Source organism: Diceros bicornis, chromosome 5, assembly GCF_020826845.1.
Source record: "Diceros bicornis minor isolate mBicDic1 chromosome 5, mDicBic1.mat.cur, whole genome shotgun sequence".
In the NCBI taxonomy this organism is placed as follows: Eukaryota; Metazoa; Chordata; class Mammalia; order Perissodactyla; family Rhinocerotidae; genus Diceros; species Diceros bicornis.
The window spans coordinates 59,347,273-59,369,238 of NC_080744.1; the positions used below are offsets into that span (position 1 = coordinate 59,347,273).

General features: G+C 37.9%; 1 protein-coding gene across 1 annotated transcript; it reads right to left on the reverse strand.

Annotated features, from left to right (window-relative positions):
- Positions 1 to 779: 779 nt before the first annotated feature.
- Positions 780 to 20,861, reverse strand: MTFMT (mitochondrial methionyl-tRNA formyltransferase). The gene is made up of 9 exons (XM_058541836.1): positions 20,632 to 20,861; positions 18,396 to 18,605; positions 15,925 to 16,047; positions 14,516 to 14,618; positions 13,306 to 13,381; positions 9,641 to 9,732; positions 3,384 to 3,462; positions 2,435 to 2,517; positions 780 to 1,208 (listed from the first exon to the last, which is right to left on the reverse strand). The coding sequence occupies exons 1-9, from the start codon at positions 20,850 to 20,852 to the stop codon at positions 1,014 to 1,016; spliced, it is 1,182 nt and encodes a 393-aa protein (XP_058397819.1). The 5' UTR covers positions 20,853 to 20,861; the 3' UTR covers positions 780 to 1,013.
- Positions 20,862 to 21,966: the final 1,105 nt, after the last annotated feature.

A 21,966-nucleotide genomic window follows, 5' to 3' on the forward strand; every position in this document is an offset into this window, starting at 1 on the left:
ATGATCACCCTATCAATAAATGTTGTTGAATGGATGAATTAATGATTGGAGAAAGCTTTTAATGATAGAATCTAGGCAGGAAAAGCTGATATGTAAAGATTTTCAAAAATTCAACAGCTGGCCACTACATCTCCTTCCTCCTCCAGAAGTGCTTGACTTGCACAGACCGATACTCAATAACTTCTTTTGCACAAATAAGTTGAAGAATAATGTTAGCATATTCCTACTTTAAGAAAGCCTAGATATAGGGGGCCGGCCCGGTGGCGCAGGCAGTTAAGTGCACGCGCTCCGCTGCGGCGGCCTGGGGTTTGCCAGTTCGGATCCCGGGCGCACACTGACGCACTGCTTGGAAAGCCATGCTGTGGCGGCGTCCCACATAAAGTGGAGGAAGATGGGCATGAATGTTAGCCCAGGGCCAGTCTTCCTCAGCAAAAAAAGGAGGAGGATGGGCAGATGTTAGCACAGGGCTGATCCTTCTCACACACACACACACAAAAAAAAGCCTAGATATAAAACATGAATTTATAGTACAGATCAATGTGACACAGAGTTAAATATTATGTATGTTTACTACTTGATGAGAACTAGCTGGTAGATAAATTTAAAGAGGTGACTTTACTACTTGGTGCAGATCAGAAATGTAGATTAAATACTGCTGAAATGATAACAGTCATGGTAAAAATTTAATAGATGCACTTTTTAAAAGAACCTCTCTCCAGTAAATATGCACATACCAGTTAGCTGCACTTGCTCTTAGGGAAAGATACAACCTCCTTGAGTTTGATGTTATAAATAAAAATTTTATTTAAAGCTTCTTTTGTTATTCAAATAGAAAAAGCTGTTTTTAGCTACTGTTAAACAAAAAAATGGAAAGTGAGGTAATTCATCTTTTTGACAATAATCTTCACTTTGTCCAACAGTGTCTTCTTCTTTGAAAGTCAAGGTAATCCTGGTAAATAAGGCTTTTAATAAATTACAAATATGTAGTAGGTTCTTGTCCATTTTTTTCCTAACTATTTAATGCACTGTTGCATAGCAACAATTTTTTTTTTCTGCTGCTTTGTTGGCAGTCTGAGAGTCTGAAATCTGCACTGGCTTGGTTGAGCTTGGGAATTTTTCTGGTACCAGGGATGCAAATATCCATTGTAGAAATCAGTAGCTGTTAGTGTTTTCTTGAGCATCACTGATTGAACACCAATCCAGCCATTCTACAGGGCAAAAGACAAATAGTGAACAGGCAGTGGTGACAAAACTGGTACTAAATTTTAGTTTATAAAACTTTTATCACGAAAACAAATAAACCAACAAATCTTTACTATATGCCTTGATGCAAACAGTACTGTACTAAGTAACATATATGATTCTTTGACTCTAAAAGTTTATTACCAAGGAGTGATAACAAATGTGCAGACCTATATAAACATATTTAAACACAAAGGGAGCAGAATAAGAAGGTATGTTGTATTTGCAGGGTGCTTTACAGTTTTCAGAGTATGTCCATGTATCTTATTGTTACTGGTCGTCAAAATACAGCCATTGTAAAAAGTAGGCAGATCCAATATCAGCCCCAGAGAAAACTGATTTTAGAAGAGAAAACTGATGCCCAGAGAGGGTGAGTGATTTGTCTGAGGTGACACACCAGGTGGGACTCAAACTCACATGTTCAGACAACCCCAGCTTCTTCTATGGGAGCAAACTCCAGCTTTGTAATACAGATATATACAGACACAGACAAGGACAGCAAGACATATACACCCAACACTGTTCCAGAGTTAAATCGAAGAGAGATGAAGAGAGGTTGATGCAGGAGTTCTGTATGTACAGTCTGTGTAGGGCAGATCAATCTATCACACATTTTAAATATACTTTCTTGAGCATGGAACATCGCACATAAACACCATGTGAAGGAAAATATCCAGGAAACAGAAGGATTGTGGAAGACTTCTCAGGACAACGCCATTGTGTTATAAAACAATAACAGTTCCAAAGTCATTTTAAATAGTTAAGAAATCTCTCTATCCACTGTTGAACAGTAAAAGTAGGACACACTGTAGTAATTCAGCTAGATACTTCGATATGACTATCTTTTGTGATAGTCAATATTAACAAGATGACTTAAACAAGACTTGCTAATTATTAACAAGAGCTTGTTAGTTAAATTGGATTACTAAGAATATTCAAGTTTCCTTTAAGAAAGCACTAAAGTTACTGAATATTCTTTCATTGTTTGAGTAATAATAATGCCTTGGCAAAACTTCATCACTTTCAAAAAATTATACTAGAGATTCTACTATTTCTTAAGAAAATTAAACTGTCCATTGGCTCAATCTGATGGATCAGCAGTTGAGTGAAGCCCCAACTAAAAACGAGAAATGATACAAACTATAAACTCAGTAAAACAAGTATGATAATTTGAAACTAAAGGAAAAGGTACCTTACAACAGACCAGCAGTATTTGTGAGTGTTTGTGGTATATTACTGATCCTGGAGTAACAGCCTGTCCTGTTAATTTTGGATCTAAAAAATGGGGGAAAAATAAAGATAGGAGAGTAAATAGTTATGCAATTTAATGTGCTTCTTAAAAAATCAAAAACATCTTGGGAGGCAGTACTAATACTGGAGAGGACACATCTGCTGATGCCCCGACTTTGTAATCCAAAACTTATGGGAGCCATGGTGCTCTGTGTGTATCTCAAACCCAAAGGGAGGCTTTCCATACACTGAAGAAGCTACGAGTCCTTTACTCAGTCTCCCAGAGATCAACGTAGAATGTTGAATCTGGAAGTTTTGACCATTTTGGGGAAATAACTATTTCTCTTCTGGAGAGAGATACAGGAGGCTTAGGATCTAAGCTGGCCTTTCCAATCCATGACCAAACCAGTCCCAGTTCCTAGATTCCCGGGGAACTCTGACACCCTCTGAACTATACCAGCTCCCTCTGTGGCTCACGCTCCTTCAGTCCACCACGTTGGAAGGGCACTGTTGGGCCTTAGAATGAACCTGTGTCATGACACGCTACACCCTAGCCTAAGAGTCTCACTGAGCTGTCTGGAGATTTTCATTATGATATTCACCAGAATGAAATTAACCAAGTCATTTTGCACTCCCTGAAAACCTTAAGGTAGGAAATCACAGAGCTTAAAATGGGGTAGTAACACTGCTCTGCCTACCTCCCAGGTTCTTATAATTAAATGAGAAAATGCATGTGAACGGACACTGCAAAGAGTAAGACAATAAATGAATGTAAAGTATTATCATCATTGAACTGAAACAAACTAAAAGAATCCTTATATTTAGTAAATGTGACCTATGGTAAAACAGATATATTTTCAAATAGACTATACTGAAAACATTTTCTGTGTCAGCTATTCAAAAGTTAGTACCAGTGAGGACTGAACTATTAACTTCTACCAAATCCAGAAGTTTAATGGTATTATCCATCCAGAGCGTCTGCAACGGAATCTGCAAATAAAATTAAAGAAGGTATGGTAAGGAAATACACTCAGCCCCCAAACCTTTTTCAACTACTATTTTAGGTTAATCTGGTCTGTCTTCTCTCTCAGTTACAGAGGAATTGGGAACTCAGTCTCTAAATCTCATGGAGCAGAATATAAACATGATCCTCTACATCAGTCTCCAGGATTTATAAGATCTTAAAATTAAACATGATATAAAATCAATTTTTATATCAATATTTCTAATTAAAAATGTATCCTCATTATAAAAAAAATGCAGGCATTATAGTAGTTATGTTAAAAACATTTAGAAAGTATTCTGTACTCCCATCCCCAGAGGTAACCACTGTTAATAGCTTGATGTGTACTTCCTTGTATTTTTTTCTACAAATATTATTATTACAAAAATCTAGAACATACTGTTTTACAAGGAACTCTTTTTACTTAACCATAAACCATGAGCAACATTTCATCAGTACATACTTATCTATTTTACTTTTTATCTGCTGCACAGTATTCTATTTTATGACTGTATCATAATTTATGTAACCAATACCTTTATGATGGATATTTCAGTTATTTTCAATTTCTTGCTATTATAAAATTTTTAAATGTGGTAATAGCCTGATAGATATATCTTTGAGGACTTTTATATTTCTGGAGAATAGTTGTTTTTTTTTTTAAGTGGACTACCTAGATTAAGAGCATCAACATGTTATTGTTAAACTGCCTTGATAAGAGAAAAAAAAAAGACTACCTATTGCTGTTTATTATTAGTGAGGCCAAGGAGCATTCCATATATTTTCTTGCACATTTTATTTATTTCTCTGAAAACTGCCTATTTATGCCCTTTGCCCATTAAAAAAAAAAACTGAGTTTTTCATCTCTTTCTTATTAATTTGAGAAAGCCTTTTATATCTCTAGGAAATTAGCCCTTTAATTCTCAGATGTGTTATGAATATTTTTCCAGTTTGCTGACTTTTAATCTTGGGTGCAGTAATTTGGAGTAATATTTATCAGTCTTTTCTCTCATGGCCTCAGTGGTTCAGGTCATGCTTAAAAAGGCCTAGCCCACACTTTAAGATTATTAAATATTATAAAATTATTCAACTGTGCTTTTTTCCAGTCCTTTGTGGGTTTGTTTGTTTTTTTTGTGTGTGAGGAAGATTAGCCCTGAGCTAACATCTGTTGCCAATCCTCCTCTTTTCTGCTGAGGAAGATTGGCCCTGGGCTAACATTCATGCCCATCTTCCTCTACTTTATATGGGATGCCACCACAGCATGGCTTGACAAGCAGTGCGTTGGTCTGTGCCCAGGATCCGAACCTGCGAACCCCGTGCCGCCAAAGCAGAGCGCACAAACTTAACCGCTACGCCACCAGGCTGGCCTCTGTGGTTTTGCTTTTTAAATTTAAATCCTTGATCCATCTAGATTTTATTTTGATTTTAAAAGGTACCCCTCTAATGGCTAACCAGTTGTTCCAATGTTATTTACTGGATAATCCATTTCCCCCTTCCCAAATGCTACCTTTTATCACATAACACCTTTCCAATATACCTGACACCCTAGAACTTGATTTAAATATGTTAATAAAAATTAACACACACCAGGAAGTAAGTCCTCTCGAATTTCTGAATTAAATAAATTTATTTTCAGACTGTAGTTCAATCTTCTATTTCATAGGTGAGGAAAGTGAGGCCCAGAGAATTGCAGCTATTTTCCCAAGCTGAGACACAGCTAGTTAGCGGCAGAGCCAAGGATGAGAACCTGTGTTTTCTCATTCTCAGCTCAGTGCGTTTTTATGCGATTCCTTAAAGAAGACATTTATCTTTTAGAAGAGTTAGGCTGTTGCAAAGATTTGAAGGTTAAATCAAAAAAATTAAATAAATTTGAAGAAAAGTTCATAGATGTTCACAACCTTACATATGTCATACTTTGGTACAATATCCTCTTCAATAACTTGCTGACTCATTTTTCTTTACCTGCTCCCAATGCAAGTTATGAAATGATTATGTGTGTAACTTTTTCTTTCAAAGAACAAAATATTTTTGAAACGTTTACTGACTAAAAAAAGATTTATATTTACTGAGAGTTATAAAGTTACTAGGTATATAATCAGAATATGCAGTTCTTGTTTTTGAGGAGGTAAAGCTCATCTTCACCTTATCATCAGAGCATTGCAGAAGGGAAAATGATGGCAAAAATATAGTCATTTCAGAGTCCACCATCATTACTGTCAAAATCATATGTTTGCATGGATTTAAATTCACAGTTTGTCTCCTTTGATCTTGACAGTTGTGGACATAATCATTAACCCCATTTTAGAGGTAAAAAAGCAGAAGCTCAGAGAAGATAAGGGTATTTCTCTTGGTTAGTAAAATGGCAGCTCTAGGAATCAAATCTCACTTTCTGGCTCCTAGATAAGTACTCATTCTGTTATAGCACAAGCTTTTCTCAGTGGAGAGAAAAAGTGAATTGCAGAAGATAAGGATCATTATGTAGTAATGTAACTCTGTGTTTAACTTTTTGAGGAGCTGTCAAACCGTTTTCCAAAGCAGCTGCACCATTTTATGTTCCCACCAACGATGTATGCGAGTTCCAAATTTCTCCACATCCTTGTCAACGCTTGTTACTGTCTGTTTTTTAAATTATAACCATCCTAATGGGTGTGAAGTAGTACCTCAGGGCAGTTTTGATCTGCATTTCCCTAATGAAGTTGATCATCTTTTCATATCCTTATTGGCCATTTGTATATCTTCTTGAGAGAAATGTCTATTCAGATGCTGTGCCCATTTTCCAATCAGATTGTCTTTTTTACTGTAGAGTTGTAAGATTTTTTTTATATATTGGATAAAATCTGGATACTAGACCCTTATCAGATACATGATTTGCAAATATTTTCTTCCATTCATAGGTTGCCTTTCCACTTTTTTGATAGTGTTCTTTGAAGCCTAATGGTTTTTAATTTTGAAGTCTAATTTCTCTATTTTTAGTTTGGTTGCTTATGCTTTAGGCATCATATCTAAGAACCACTGCCTAACTCAAGGTCATGAAGATTTACCCCCTATGTTTTCTTCTAAGAGTTTTATAGTTTTAGCTCTTACATTTAGGTCTCTGATCCATTTTGAGTTAATTTTTGTATATGGTGTGAGATAGGGGTCCAAATTGATTCTTTTGATTGTGGATATCCAGTTGTCCAAGCACCATGTGTTGAAAAGACTATTCTTTTTCCATCCAATTGTCTTGGCACAGACATCCAGTTGTCCAAGCACCATGTGTTGAAAAGACTATTCTTTTTCCATCCAATTGTCTTGGCACCCTTGTCAAAAATCAATTGACTATAAAGGTATGGTTTTTTTTCTGGACTCTCAATTCTATCCTGTTGAGCTATACATCTGTCTTCATGCCAGTACTACACTGTCTTGATTACTCTAGCTTTGTAGTAAGTTTTGAAATCAGGAAATGTGAGTCCTCCAACTTTGTTCTTCTTGGTCAAGATTTTTTGGCTATTCTGGGTCCCTTACAATTCCATACAAATTTTAGGATCAGCTTGTCAATTTCTGCAAAGAAGTCAACTGGGATTTTTATAAGAATTGTGTTGAATCTATAGGTCAATTTGGGGAAGAGTACCATCTGACCAATATTAAGTCTTCCAATCCATGACCATGGAGGTCTTTCCATTTACTTAGGTTTTCTTTACTGTTTATTAACTCTAATTTTTTTTTTTTAGGATTCTTTCTGATTCTCTTTATGTAAGATTATGTCATCTGTGAATAGAGATAGTTTTACTCCTTCCTTTCCAATCTGGTTACCTTTTCTTTTTTCTTGCCTAATTGCCCTGGTTATAACCTCCAGTACAATGTTGAATAGAAGTGGTGAGAGCAGACATCTTTGTCTTATTCTTGATCTTAGGGGGAAAGTTTTCAGTCTTTCACCATTAAATATGATGTTAATTGTGGGTTTTTTGTAGATGTTCTTTATCAGGTTGAGGAAGTTCCCTTCTATTCTTAATTTGTTGAGCATTTTTATCATGAAAGGGTATTGGATTTTGTCAAATGCTTTTTCTGCATCTATTGATACAACTACATGGCTTGTCTTTTATTCTGTTAACATGGTGTATTATATTGATTGATTTCTGTATGCTGGGACAAATCCCACTTGGTCATGGTGTATAATACTTTTTTATATGTTGTTTGAAGATTTTTGCCTTTATCCTCATAGGGGATATTGATTTGCAGTTTTCTTTTCTTGTGATGTCTTTATTTGGATTAGCCTACTGTGGGTTTTATACTAGTTGCTCCCTCTGCCTGGAATGCTCTTTTCCTGATCTTGGCATGGCTGGTTCCTATTGTCTTTCAGATCTCAGCTTAAATGTCAGTTCAGAGAGGCCTTCCCCATCTATACAGTCTAAAATAACCTCCAGTTAGTCTATCACATTATCCTATTTTAATTTTCATCAAGGAACTTGTCACTCTGATATTTTTCTTATTTATTTGCTTATTTGTCTCTCTTCCTATATCATCTTTATCTCTAGTACCTAGAACAGTGCCTGACACATAATAGGCCTTTAATAAATATTTAATTTAATGAATGAATGAATAGTAGGTATCATTTAATGAGTACTTACTCTGTGCCCGATATTGTATTAGATGCTTTATATACATTATATCAGCCCTAATTTTCCAATTAATAAACTAAAGCTTAGAGGTTAAATAACTTTTTCCCAAGTCTGCAAAGTTAGAAAGTAGCAGAGACAAGATGGGACCCAGCTTTGTCTGGCTCTAAAGTCAATGTTGCTTTCCCTAGCCATTCTGCTACAGTGGGAAAAGTACAGGGTTTGAAGTCACAGTTCTGGTTCAAAGCTTGACTCTCACTAATTAGCAGTGTAACCTTGAACAATATTCAGTAGCCATTCATTGAGTATCTACTGTAAGCCTCAATTTCCTCAACTTAAAATGGGATAATACCCACAACATGAGGTTGTGATCCTCACTGACGAACTTTGCATGCTACAGATATTCAAGAGTAGTTCTCCATTTTACCCAACATTAATAACAGAGATGGTCCATTAAAAACTCACACTAGGTAGACCCAGAGTTCAAACAACACAAGAGGCTATCAAAATGAAAGAAAAAAGCCAATAAATTTGTCAAAAGAACTGAGACTTTAACTCAGATATTTTAACAAGTTGTTACATTACAACTCTCCTTTGTGTACCACATATGGAAATCAAGGATTTAAGAATTCAATTATAAAAAACTGGCCATAGGCAGAAAGATATACTGGAAACAGCATGGGATTAGGACTTAGAAGATTTAAGTTCATTATTAGTGACTGGGTACCCTTAAGTTAGTCACTTCATTTTCATTCCCTTCATCTATGAAATGGGACAGTAAAACTTGGTTATGGAAAACTGAAAAATATATGTGAAAGCAATTTGTAAATTCTAAAAATTTAAAGTCTGAAGAATATTTTTTAAATGAATTTCAGATAACACATAAGAATTGAAAGCAGTGACTCAAACAGATATCTGTACACCCATGTTCATAGCAGCATTATTCACGACAGCCAAAAGGTTGGAAACAACCCAAACATCCATCAACAGATGAGTGGATGAATGAAATATGGTATATACATACAATGGAATGTCATTCAGACTTAAAAAGGAATGACATACTGATACATAGCACAACATGGATGACCCTTGAAGACATTATGCTAAGTGAGATAAGCCAAACACAAAAGGACAAATACTGCATGATTCCACTTACATCTGGTGCCTAGAATAGGCAAATCCATAGAGACAGAAAGTAGGACAGAGTTTACCAGGGACTATGGAGAGGGGGAATGGGAGTTCCTGTTTAATGGGCACAGAGTATCAGTTTAGGATAATGAAAAAGTTCTGGAGATGGATAGTATAGTGGTGATGGTTATAAAACAGTGTGAATTTATTTAATGCCACTGAACTATACACTTAAAAATGGTTAAAATGGTAAATTTTGTTATGTATATTTTACCACATTAAAAAAAGTTACTTTTAAAAAAAATGAATTTCAGGATTTTTAGGTTTAGTTTATGAGATTCATTCTTAAATAAAAATATTTCAAAAGTGAATTACACACACACACACACACACACACACACACACACATTTAGGTAAAACTGCAATCCGACTTCCAACTTACTATATTTCCGATGGCACGATAAAGTCTGAATATTTGCTCTGAAGTTTGTTCCTCCCATTTTATACAGCTGGTACCAGCAGAAATCTTAGGGGCTACAAGATAAAGACAACAGCAAGAATGAATATCAGGTTCAATGTCCATGAATTAATAACTATTGATGCTGAATGACAGATAAAAGATAATTCATTACATTATTTTCTCAACTTTTGAATATGTTTGAAATTTTCCATAATATAAAGTAAAAGTAAATAAATAAGTCATACAAGTACTAGAAGAAAACATGGGTGCATCTCTTTATAACCTGGGAGTAGAAAAATGACTGAACAATGACTCAAAATCCAGAAGCAATTAAAGAAAAGAATCATAAATATGACTACATAAAAACAAACTTTTGCAAGACAAAAAGAAATGTCATAAGTCAAGTCAAAAAACAAATGACAGGGCCGGCCCCGTGGCTTAGCGGTTAAGTGCGCGCGCTCCACTGCTGGCAGCCCGGGTTCGGATCCTGGGCGCACACCAACACACCGCTTCTCCGGCCATGCTGAGGCCGTGTCCCACATACAGCAACTAGAAGGATGTCCAGCTATGACATACAACTATCTACTGGGGCTTTGGAGGAAAAAATAAATAAATTAAAAAAATTAAAAAAAAAACAAAACAAACAAATGACAAACTGAAAGTATTTTTAATTTGTATCACAGTGCTCTATTTATATAGATATATATTCCATATGATATATATTTATATAAGTATAAATATACCCATATATAATTATATATCTATAAATATATATCTATGTAATATAATAATATTAATATGATAAGATTATATTTAGGAGTACTTTATATCTGTTATATAGATTTATTTATATCTATTATATAAAGTATTCCTAAAAACTGAGAGGAAAAAGACTAAAAATCTGATAGGAAAATGGGCAAAAGATATAACAGACCCTTCCCAGAAAAAAGAAATGCAAATAGTCCTTAAACATATGAAAAGATCCTCCACTTCACTCACAGAAGTAATATAAATTAAAACTACTCCAAGATGCAATTTCTATTTGATTAGGAAGTAACATATGCATAAAGTTATTTATAATCGCATTATTTGAAATAGCAAAAGATTGGAAACAACCCAAATTCCCATAAATAGGGGATCTGTTGAATAAATTATGATATATTCACACAAATGAGAACTATGCTGCTATAAAAAAAGAGCACAGAAAAATTTCTTCTTACTGATAGGAAATGATCTCCAGGATACAATGTTGAGTGAATAAAGAAAGGGAAGAGTGTATATTTTATGCCACCTTTTGTGGAAGAAAAAAGGAAAAATCAATTTAAAAATGTGTTTTTGCTAATTTTGATAAAAGGAAACAACTGGAAGGCTAAATCAGAAACTAATAAAAATAGTTACCCATAGAAGGAGGGAACCAGGATTGGAGGAGATACGGATGGAAGTGAGACTTCTCTGAGTACACCTTTTCAAATAGTTTTAACTTTTGAATCATGTAAATGTTTTACATATTCAAAAAATAAAATTTAATCATAAAGAGGAAAAAAGCAACTTTGAAAATTAAAAACAAACTGAACCAAATAAACCTATGTCTTTATCAAACTAGATAACAAAAGCACATGGCAAAAATAATCATCTCCAGTAAGTTTTGAACACGGTACTCTGCATACTCTTAGTAGGATATATTCTAAGGACAAAACACCTGCAGAGAAATCTTAAATCTTACTCAGTAGTTTTACCATTTACAGTAATATTGGTTTTGTAATTTTGAAACTATTTTATGCTTAGAAATTAAATAAGGTTAGTATTAATACAAAAAAAAGATATTCAGTGTAAGAGAAAATACTATAAGAAAAACCCTGTAATTTAAAATTTGAATCAGTAACAATATGAACTCAAATATTACTTAAAAAATATAATGCCTAGCCTTGTCCATTGACATCTTATCTTGGAACACAGTGTTCTACCAGATGGTTTCTAAATACAACCCCCCACTAAAATGAACAAGGGAGAGATGACTGATTCAAGAGGGGTCAGAGAATTTACAGGGTGAGCCTGGGACATCTTATAACAGAAAGCAAGAAAGCACTCAAAAACTAGTTGCGGTGGGAAGGTGTCAAAAAGGTTGCAGGAGTCAACTTAAAGGGGCTCCCACTGGCTAAATTTGGGACAACTTGAGCAGCAGAAAGCATTATGAATGTAATTCACTGTAAAACACAATAAACGAGAATCCACGAGTCAAATGATAATTAAAAAACTCATTTGCCACCATAATTGAAGGCGATTTTGGCACCAACTCCTTACTCTAAAAATTGGTAATTAGAGAAAGTGTTAATTAAGCATTTATCCTGCAATTTTAGGACGAACTAAAATTCATCCCCAATTAATGAGGAAAAGTTCTTTTTACAGAACAATGCCAAGTATTAAATGTAGAAGGAATTGGAAAATCACCATTTTGCAATCTCTAATGAAATAATTCATTCAAGGAAGGAGCATCAATCCATGCTAAAATCGTTATGTGGAAGGTTGTTAGGGAACAAGATATTTGCATGGTGCCAAAGTACCCCCACAGATTACCTGCCAATTGCAAAGGGAGAAATATATCTTTACACTGGAAAGATCTGGTGATCACTACGTCAACTAAGTGATCAAACCTAGCTTCACTACCCTTGATGCAACGTGGTATTATGGCTTACTGATGTGACATCCTGAGATTGGAGGAGACAGAGAAGAGACTTCTCTGAGTATATCCTTTTAAATAGTTTTAACTTGTGAATCATGTAAATGTTTTACATACTCAAGAAATAAAATTAAATCATAAATAAAAATAAAAAGCAATCTTTAAAATTAAAAACAAACTAAAACAAATATCATTAAAACTAAATTATCATCTATGAAATACTCTTTCCAAAAACTTGAAGCCTGAATCCAATCAAGCCTTTATAGAACTTACAAATTACAGGAAATATAAGGGCTAGGAAAACATGTTAAACAACACTGAAGGAAACAGACAACTGGCCTGGTCTCTTCAAAAAGTCAATGATATGGAGGGAAAAGAAAATAGTGGAGGAATTACTCTAGTTTAAAGAGACTAATGAGACATAACAATTAATTACAATTAGATCTTAGTTTGAAAAAATACAGCTATAAAATATGTTTTTTAGACAATTAAGAAAATTTAAATATGGACTGGCTATTAGATGGAATTAGGGAACTGTTCATTTTTTTTAAGAGATGCATGCTGAAGTATTTAGGGATGAAAGATCATGATGCATACTTCCAAATGGTTAAGCAGAAATTTAAAAATATATACTAAATAAACCACATATATATATAAAGAAAATATGACCAAACATTAATAATTGTTGACTCTGGGTTAAACAGGTATTCGATGTCTTTTAACTTATCTGTATGCTTGGTATTTTTCAATATAAAAAGTAGGAAAAAAATTTCCAATCTTTCATATGGCTACATGTTAAGAGGGAGAGGAAGACCTTACCAACCATTCCTTGGAAAAGGACATACAAGTGGGCACTCAACCGTTAGTCAAAATTAAGGGAAATGTGCAAGTGAAGAAGTCAGAGTGCTCAGATGCTATCATGACAAAGAGGACCTTAGGAAAGAGGTAAGAACCTGTAGCCTTCACTCACCATGTGTCACCCCCTCAGTTGGCTGCTGCCTTCCACTGTTCAAACTTGCAGGCAAATTTTTCAAAACTGAAATAAGCTAAAAAAGGAGAACCCAATATATTCAAGACAAAAAGAACAAAAGCAGAAATGCATTACAATTCAGTACCATGAAATTATCTATAGCTTTAAAAGAGCTGTGTGACAGGTTAGGCAGTAAACTGGCTTAAGCTGTAGGATACGTGTCTACTGGGTGGAGTTTCACTAGAGATGCTGCTGTCTGCAGAGTACAGGTCACTGATTGGCTTCCAGAGAACACTGAGCCTTGCCCAGCTGTGCAAACTTTCGGTATCAGGATAGCGTATGCTCAGATATCCACAGTCTCACTCTGCAGGAGGGAAGGCAGTGGAGTCTCACATGAGAATGTACTCTGGAGTCACAACACAGTTCTGGGTTCAAATCCTAGTTCCACCAATTAGCTGTGTCATCGTGGAAAAGTTATTTTACTTGTCTGTGGCCTTCAATGTCATCATCTGTAAAACAGTTGACAGCAACAGCTACCTCAAAGGTTTGCTGGGAAGGTAAAAAAATAAGTCAATAGAATATCTAGAATAGTCCTGGCACACAAGCCAGTACTTAATAAACGAGAGCCACTATTATAATAGCATTTCCGAGGTGAGTTGGTGGAAAAGATTTCCTCTACAGAAAATTAACTAGTTCAAATGAAAATCATTAATTTGGTCATTAAGCATTTACTCAGACCTTATGTATGCACATTCAATAAGCTACATAAAGCCAGAGAGTTCATTTATAGTTAGGGGGTCAGCAGAATCCCAGTGCATATGGATACAAATGACTGCAACACAGGCAGAGAAGTGGCAGGAAAGCTAAGAGTCACTTAGGAAATGCTGTAGGTTCATTCTGACAGGGACGAAAGGACTATCTATGAGACTGAGGAGAGTGAAACTGGGAAGAAAGAAGGCCTCATTGTGAAATGTAGTAGGCCATATAAGGTCATGTGTTTCATCTGAAAGCCTTTAGGTAACCACTCTGTGTAAATTCTCAAAGATTCACATGAGATCACAAATGTCAAGCTAATTTTTAGGAAGCCAGGGATAGAAATCACTTAAAAAGGAAGCTTAAAATTACACATCATAAAATTGTCCTTTTCATCATAACCACTTAGGAAACCTACTAAATGAATAAAAAACAGTAGAACATTGGAGAACTGTACCATGTTGGCACCCAGTCTTGACAGCACTGCTTCCAATTCCTTTGCGGTGCTCTTGGGTGGCACAGGAACTGTTTCCTGTTTGAGAATTGGACCTACATCAAACCTACCAAAAAAAAAACACCAAATAATAGCATGATTGCTGATGGTTTCTTACGATCAAAATGTTTGTCTACATGAGTGTTTACATACCACAAGGATAGTTTAACCTTGGCCAGGAATTTGACTGCTGGCCACTAGCAAGGGAACTGTCAGTTGGAAGGAAGGAAGAGTAAAATCTGGCCTACACGTAAGATTTTAAACTTATGTTTTCCTAAAGGAAAAAAGTATAAAGTTGCATATCAGGGATTTAATTGCAATTATAGATAATTCTATCATTAGTAATAAATAGTATGGAAAAAAACTCTATTTGTATAATGAAAGCATAGAGCAAAGAATTTATTTTCCAAGGAAGTACAGTTAGGAATTCCCTAATTATTTTTTTCCATATTTCCTTTCTCAAAGCACAAGAGTTTTGCCTGGATTATAATTATAAGTAGATTATAAGTAGATACAAGTATATTTGCAAGATCTTACATTTTACATCAAGCTCTGTAAATACTGGCCACCCGCTTTTATTAGAAATATGCTTTATTTTGAATTTTTAACTTTGTGCTTCTGTTAATTCTATTTTTAACCTATGAGTATTAAGAAAATATTGATTATGAAAAATTATAAACTTTCACAAAAACAGAGTGAATAGTCTAATGAATCTCCATATATACATTACACAGATTTTAAAATAATCAAAGTTTTGCCACTCTTGTTTTATTTACCCCTCCCTCTTTTTTTCTGAAGTAAATTAAAGCAAATCCCAGATATTGAGTTGTTCTTGTGAACTTGTGAATTATTCTTTTCTATGGGGACATTAGGTGATAACAGGCAGAGGCTTAATATACTCCTGAAGCAATTTTAAATAATTGTTTCTTAGATTGTAAGTATAATAAAAGAAATTAAATGTTGAAGACAATTATATTACACATTGGTATACAATATACTCTTACTTCAGATTCCAAAAATTATTTGACCATAGTTTGACCACAGAAACCAAGGCCAGCAGAATTGAGATTCATAACTAATATACAAAAATCCATCTCTCATTTACACAATGTCTTTTACAGAAATCCAGTTGTTAATATAATTTATTTCAATTAACAAGTTAAAAATTTAATGAGGGCTTTAAAGAGATAAATACCAAAACACATATGGCTTATGTTAGAAACCGGGAAAAAACAGAAAGGGTACAAAAGCAAAGGGAGGACTCTGGAACTGGAGAAATTAGTGAGCACCATCCATTCATCCACTTCCCCCAAAACAGACTGATACCAACATTCAAAATCACAAGAAGTCTCAAGGAAAGAATTATGCTCTACCTTTTAGGTCTGATTTGCATAATCGTTACTCCAGTAACTGTGTCTCCGTGAAGCACAGTATGGATTATAGGGGCTGGACCACGCCACCTCGGGAGGCAACTGGGATGGACATTCAATATGCCACTGAGTTAGAAAAGGCAGAAATTAGTACATGACTGAGCTTTACCGTTTAGTTACTGCTGCCTAAACTAATATGCTACTTTTCATCATTCAACTTTCCCAGAAATTTTGAAAACCTAACAGTTAAATCTAGTCTTGTACCACCTGAAAAGGGAGCCAGAGCTAAGTTCACTCTCTTACCGTAAGAGACCAATGAAACTCAATTAAAAACAGAGCAAGAGGGGGCCAGCCCCAGGCGTAGTGGTTAAGTTCGTTGCACTCCAATTCAGCAGCCCAGGCTTTGCGGGTTCAGATGCTGGGCGTGGACCTACACCACTCGTCAGCCATGCTGTGGTGGCGACCCACTTACAAAATAGAGGAAGACTGGCACAGATGTTAGCTCAGGGTGAATCTTCCTCAGCCAAAAAAAAAAAAAACAACCAAAAAAACAGAGCAAGAACAACTATTCATTGTTCCAAAGATGTTCCACAACAGCTCATGATGTCTGGGAATTTTTAAATAAAAACAAAAAATGCATTTTTCACTATATGAGAAAAACCACTCAAACTCTATCATGCATCTCATGGATGATATGAATTATATTTATAGTTTAGTTACATAATTATCCTCACTTCACTTAGTTTGCATATAGAATGCCTAAAACAAGCTTCTTGAATCCCCATCAAATGATCTATTCACCTTTGCTGTTTATCCCAATATACCTTTGCTGTTTATCCCAATACACCTATCACCCATTAATGAGCAATTTAAATAATTTACTAATCTGTCATTAGTTTAATGATGTCTCCATCAGCATGAGTCTGCACTTGAGAGTGTGTGTATATTAGAGAGTCTTATATTCTAAGTTTCACTGTTCAGCCCAGGCTCATTCATCCAACAAATATTTACTGAGCACAATCCATGTGCTAGCACTGTTCCAAGTGCTAGGGATACAAGCAACAGTGAACCAAACAGAAAACAAATTCTGCCCTCAGGGAGCTTATGTCCAAAGAGTGGGGGATAAACAATAAAAAAGAAGATATGTAAAAAGTTTGTCAGATGGTGCTAACAGCTGTGGAGAAAAATAAAGCAGAGAAGGGGATGGGAGATTACAACTTTAATCGTGGTCAAAGAAGGTTTTACCAATAAGAAGACACTTAGGCAAGACATGAGGAGGTAAAGGAGTAAGCCATGTAGATATATGAGAGAAATCTTTCCAGGCAAAGGGAACAGTAAGTACAAAGATAATTTTTTTTTTGCTGAGGAAGATTAGCCCTGTGCTAACATCTGTTGCCAATCTTCCTTGTTTTTTGCTTGAGGAAGATAAGCCCTGAGCGAACACTGTGCCAATCTTCCTCTACTTTATGTGGGTCGCCGCCGCAGTGTGGCTGACAAGTGACGTAGGTCTGCGCCTGGGATCTGAACCCACTAACCCAGGCCGCCAAAGCAGAACACGCCAAACTTAACCAGTATGGCACAGAGCTGGGCCATACATAGATCTTGAGGAAGGTAAATGCTTGGTGAGTTCAGGGCACAGCAGGGAGGCCAGTGTGGCTGGAGTGGAGTGAACCTGAGGAACAGTACTAGGAGGCGAGGCCAGAAGGCCAGCAGGGGACCAAACCAAGTAGGTAGGTCCTCATAGGCCAATATAAGGATTTTGACTTTTATTCTGAGTGAGATGGAAAACCACCAGAGAATTTTGAGCAGAGTGACATGATCCCACTTATGCTTTAAAAGGATCACTTTGGCTGCTGGGTTGCTAAAAGGCTGAGAGGGCCAAGGACAGAAGTAGAGACAGCAGTGGAAGTAGTGGCAGTGGAAGTGATGAGAGACAGTCAGATTCTAGACAGATTTCGAAGGCAGAGCCAATAGGATTTCCTGATGGACAGGATTCGTGGTGTGAGATACAGAATCAAGAATGACTTCCAGGTTTTGGGTCCGAGCAACTAGAAGGCTGGAATTGCCCTTTACTAGATGACGATTTGGGGAGGAGCAGATTTTGGGCGAAAGTTCAGGAAGGTAGTTTTGGACATCTTAAATGTAAGGTGCCTATGAGACATCCAAGTAGAGCTGTGGAGGAGGCAGTGGGTATCAGGGGCCTGGAGTTCAGGGTGAGATCTGAACTGGAGGGACAAATTTGGGAGCTGTGGGCACACACAGTATATGGAATTTAAATGAGGTGGGTGAAAGCCCACAGATAGTGATGAAGAACATCACGCATTTTAACAATTCATGCCACTAATATAATTTTTTTTTTAAGAGAAAATATTAAAGAAAGCAGAATTAGAGTTCAAGTTATTGCACTTTAGATACCAGGTCTACATATAAAGACCAAGGCCTCTATGCCATATATCCTTATAAATAAAACTTACTAGGGAAACTTAAGAATAAGAGCCTCACTCAAAAGTCGGCCAAATGAAGCTACCACTCCAACATCATATTCTCCAGATCCCACATCCGGCCACTCATACACTGGAAGCTGAGACTGGACAGCGTATTGCTTCACTGGCAGTCCTTTGGGTGACGGGGAGGGCACTGTGACCACCTCCAATTTTTCTATTAACTCTTCCTCTTTGTTTTCCCTAAGTTGGCAAGATTGAAAGAAAATATGACAATGTTACAACGACTCAAAGCTAAACTACTTCACATACCTCTACAATATTTTTATGATTAAATTCATGATAAATGATAAACGAGTAAAACTAGTGCAAGTGAAAGACTGAGTTTTTATTTTTTATTTAATCACTTTAAATTTGAAGAGCCACATGTGGCTAGTGGCCACTCTTTGGCTAGCATGGTTCTAGAGATTTCCTGTGCATAGAGAAACATATACAGTACAGACATTTTACACAATTGGGATATAATATATACTGCTCTGCATTTTGTTTTTTTCCTCTTAACAACACTTCAATCATGCATCGCTTAACGATGGGGATACGTTGTGAAAAACGCGTTGCTAGGCGATTTCCTTGTGCGAACATCATAGAGTATACTTACACAAACCTAGATGGTACAGCCTACTACACATCTAGGCTATATGGTACTAATCTTATGGGACCACCATCATATATGTGGTCTATTGTTGACGGAAATGTTGTTATGTGGTGTGTGACTGTATATAAGCTATTATGTGAGTCTTTTAAAACAATGGGTTAAATATACATTTGCTTGTATATTCATCAAACATTTCTAGAATAAGAAACTGAAAACAGTGGCTGTCTTTGAAGACAGGAACTGGGAACTAGGAGACAGGGGAGGAAGAACCTAACTTTTCACTCTATATCCTTTGAATCTTTTGAATTTTGTGCCATGACCATGTGTTATTCAAACAATAAATATTAAAAAACAAAAAACAAAAATATACACCATGGGCATCATTCCATGGCAGTTCATGTAGCACTACCTCATTTTTTTTATCTGCTGCATAGTATTCCAGTGCCCATGGGCTGTTTATTTATTTATTTAGCAGGTATTGCATCACATGTTGAGGAGATATGAGAAAAGGAATATATAGGAGGGCTCTAAAGAGAAAGTACAGGAGTAATGGAGCTGCGGGGTGAAGCATGTGCAGAAGGGTCAGGATATAGGCAGTGAGAGACGTAGGAGGCAATCTGGGGAAGGCAGCATGTGGAGAGTGAATTACGGGGGCTGTGCAAAGCGGACATGTGTGAAGGGAGTGTTCCAGGGTGTGTGTACAGAGGGGAGTGTGTGGACAGAGGATTACAAGACAAGAGGATGGATGAGGGAGTCAATATGAGAAGTTGCTGTGAAGTATTTGTAGGGAAGACTTGATGGAGTGAGATGACAGAAATGAGTGTGGGGGGGTGTGTCAGGAAAAAACGGGCAAATAAAAAATAGAGGTTGGGGAAAGGAGGCAGAGCAGTATGTATGGGGATAGCCACCACATACGTGGACTTGCAGGACAGGTTGGATCTCAATTTGTTTCCAGTCAACAAGATTTGTTAAATGTTAGAGATACTAAATGTATACCTAAGAGTTCTGATTTATAAGTCTATTCATTTGAAAACTTCATTTTTGGACTATGTCCTCATTTCAGTCCCTGAAAACTGGGGAGATGGGGAGCAAAGAAGCGAGAGACATGGGTGTGCAGAGGGATATATGGGCCTCCTAAGAAGCAGGCCAAAGGACTGGAGGGTACAAGTTAGGCGAACAGGAGGCAGTAGGAGGAAGTGGAAACGGGAGGACTTGGAAGTCAGACCCCGTTTTAGCCCCAATCTGCTCAGCTGATAACCTTGAGCAATCGCTTAACGTCTCTGAGCTCCGGTTTCCATACACGCAAAATGTGCAGGGAGGTGGTGGGACTGGACGGAGGTGATGTACGCAAAGCGGCCCGCACGGGCTGGGGTCCGCGGGGCGCCCGGTAGCGCTTGGAGGCCGGACAGACAGGGCTCGGAGTGGGGGTGAGGACCGGGCGGGACCCGGCGGGCGCCCTAGGGCTGACCGGCCGGGTGCGGCGCCCCTTCCGGGCCCACACCCCTCCGGCGCCGCCGCTTTCCCCGACGAGGAGTCCAAACCCTCGGCGTCGGCCGCAGAGGCTCGACACCGGCGTCCTCAGCAGCCGGGCCCCCCAAGCCCCGGCCCCGGTACCTGGCGGCGTGCAGCGCCCGCAGCGCCTCGCGGGCGAACCGGTCTGTGCCGAAGAAGAGCACCCGCCAGGGCGGCTTCTCGCGGACTCGGGCGCCCCGGCCGTCCTCCCCGCTAGGGCACCAGCCGAGCCCGGCCACCGCTCGCCAATGAGGGCCCAGCCTCCGGCCCGCGCCCCCACTGGCTGGCAGGTACCCGCAGCAACGCCGCACCAGCACCCTCATGGCTTCGGCCCGTGGCCTACCCTGCGCAGGCGCGCAGGGGTGGGGGCCAGTGCGCAGGGCCGGAGGGGCGGGGCCGGGGAGGAGGCCCGAGAGGCGGGGTCTGCCAGCGACGGGGGCGGGGCCTGCCTGATTGGAGGCGTGGCCCATCTGTGTCGGAGCCGATGAAGGAAATTTGACGGTTCGGGTGTCCCGGTGATTTTTGTTGCATTATTTGCACGATTTAGCCAATCTCCCAAAAGAACTCTTTTGGGAACAAATCATGTGTTTTCAGACAATAAAATCTCATTTATCTACGTAATTCTGTGTCATTTTCTCTGCCATTATGGTAACTAATGTTTGCTATGTATTTGCTATATATATGCCATGCTTTGGCTAAGCATTTTATGTTAATTAGTTCAGTTAATCCTTATATCAACCATACAAGGTAGACATTATTGCAACCGTTTTACTGAAGAGAATCTGAGGCTCAGTGAAGTTAAGGGCCTCACAGCTGGTCCATGTAGCTCCAAAGCCTGTGGTCCTAACCCTTTGGCCTTCACAGCAACCCTATGCATTAGGCAAGCCAATGTCCCCATTTTGAACCTGGGGAAACTGAGGCTCAGTTACTTGCTGTAGTCTCTGTGGTGAATCTGTGGGTTCCCTCCCACACAGAGGGATACCATACAGGAGATTCTTGGGGAAAATGGGCAGGGGAAGCCGTTCCCAGAAGATGTCTAAGGACCTTTAGTGCTTAGATTCTGTGTTCCCGAGGCCCATGCAGTGGCCTTCTCCTTGAGTGTGGTCCCACATCCTGGCTATAGAGTCGAGACCAGATTCCTTTCTAGTCTTACCCTCACCACCTTACCCCATCACACAGTGTTAGACCTAGCAACCCTGGACCAGTTCTTTTTCCTAAATTATGAGCTCTGCACATCCCTGCTTCCGTGCCTTTGCTCATAATGTCCTTCCTGGACTCCTCTTCCCACCTCTCCTCCTCTCTAAATGCTATCCATTCTTCAACGCCAAGTTCAGACATCCTCCCTGAAGCCTTGAGCTCTTGCCTGCACCGATTTAATGTCTTTCTCCATGTGCCCCCTTAATGCTCTGTAGGGACCTCTGCTCACACAGTTTGGAA

Excerpts from the sequence above, each read along its gene's own strand:
- MTFMT (XM_058541836.1), bottom strand. The coding sequence starts at position 20,852 with ATGAGGGTGCTGGTGCGGCGTTGCTGCGGGTACCTGCCAGCCAGTGGG. Across the intron at positions 9,733-13,305 it reads AACTGAGGGGGTGACACATG|CCCCTAAGATTTCTGCTGGT; the intron begins GTGAGTGAAGGC and ends TTTATCTTGTAG. Across the intron at positions 2,518-3,383 it reads TAATAGTTCAGTCCTCACTG|ATCCAAAATTAACAGGACAG; the intron begins GTACTAACTTTT and ends CCCATTTTTTAG.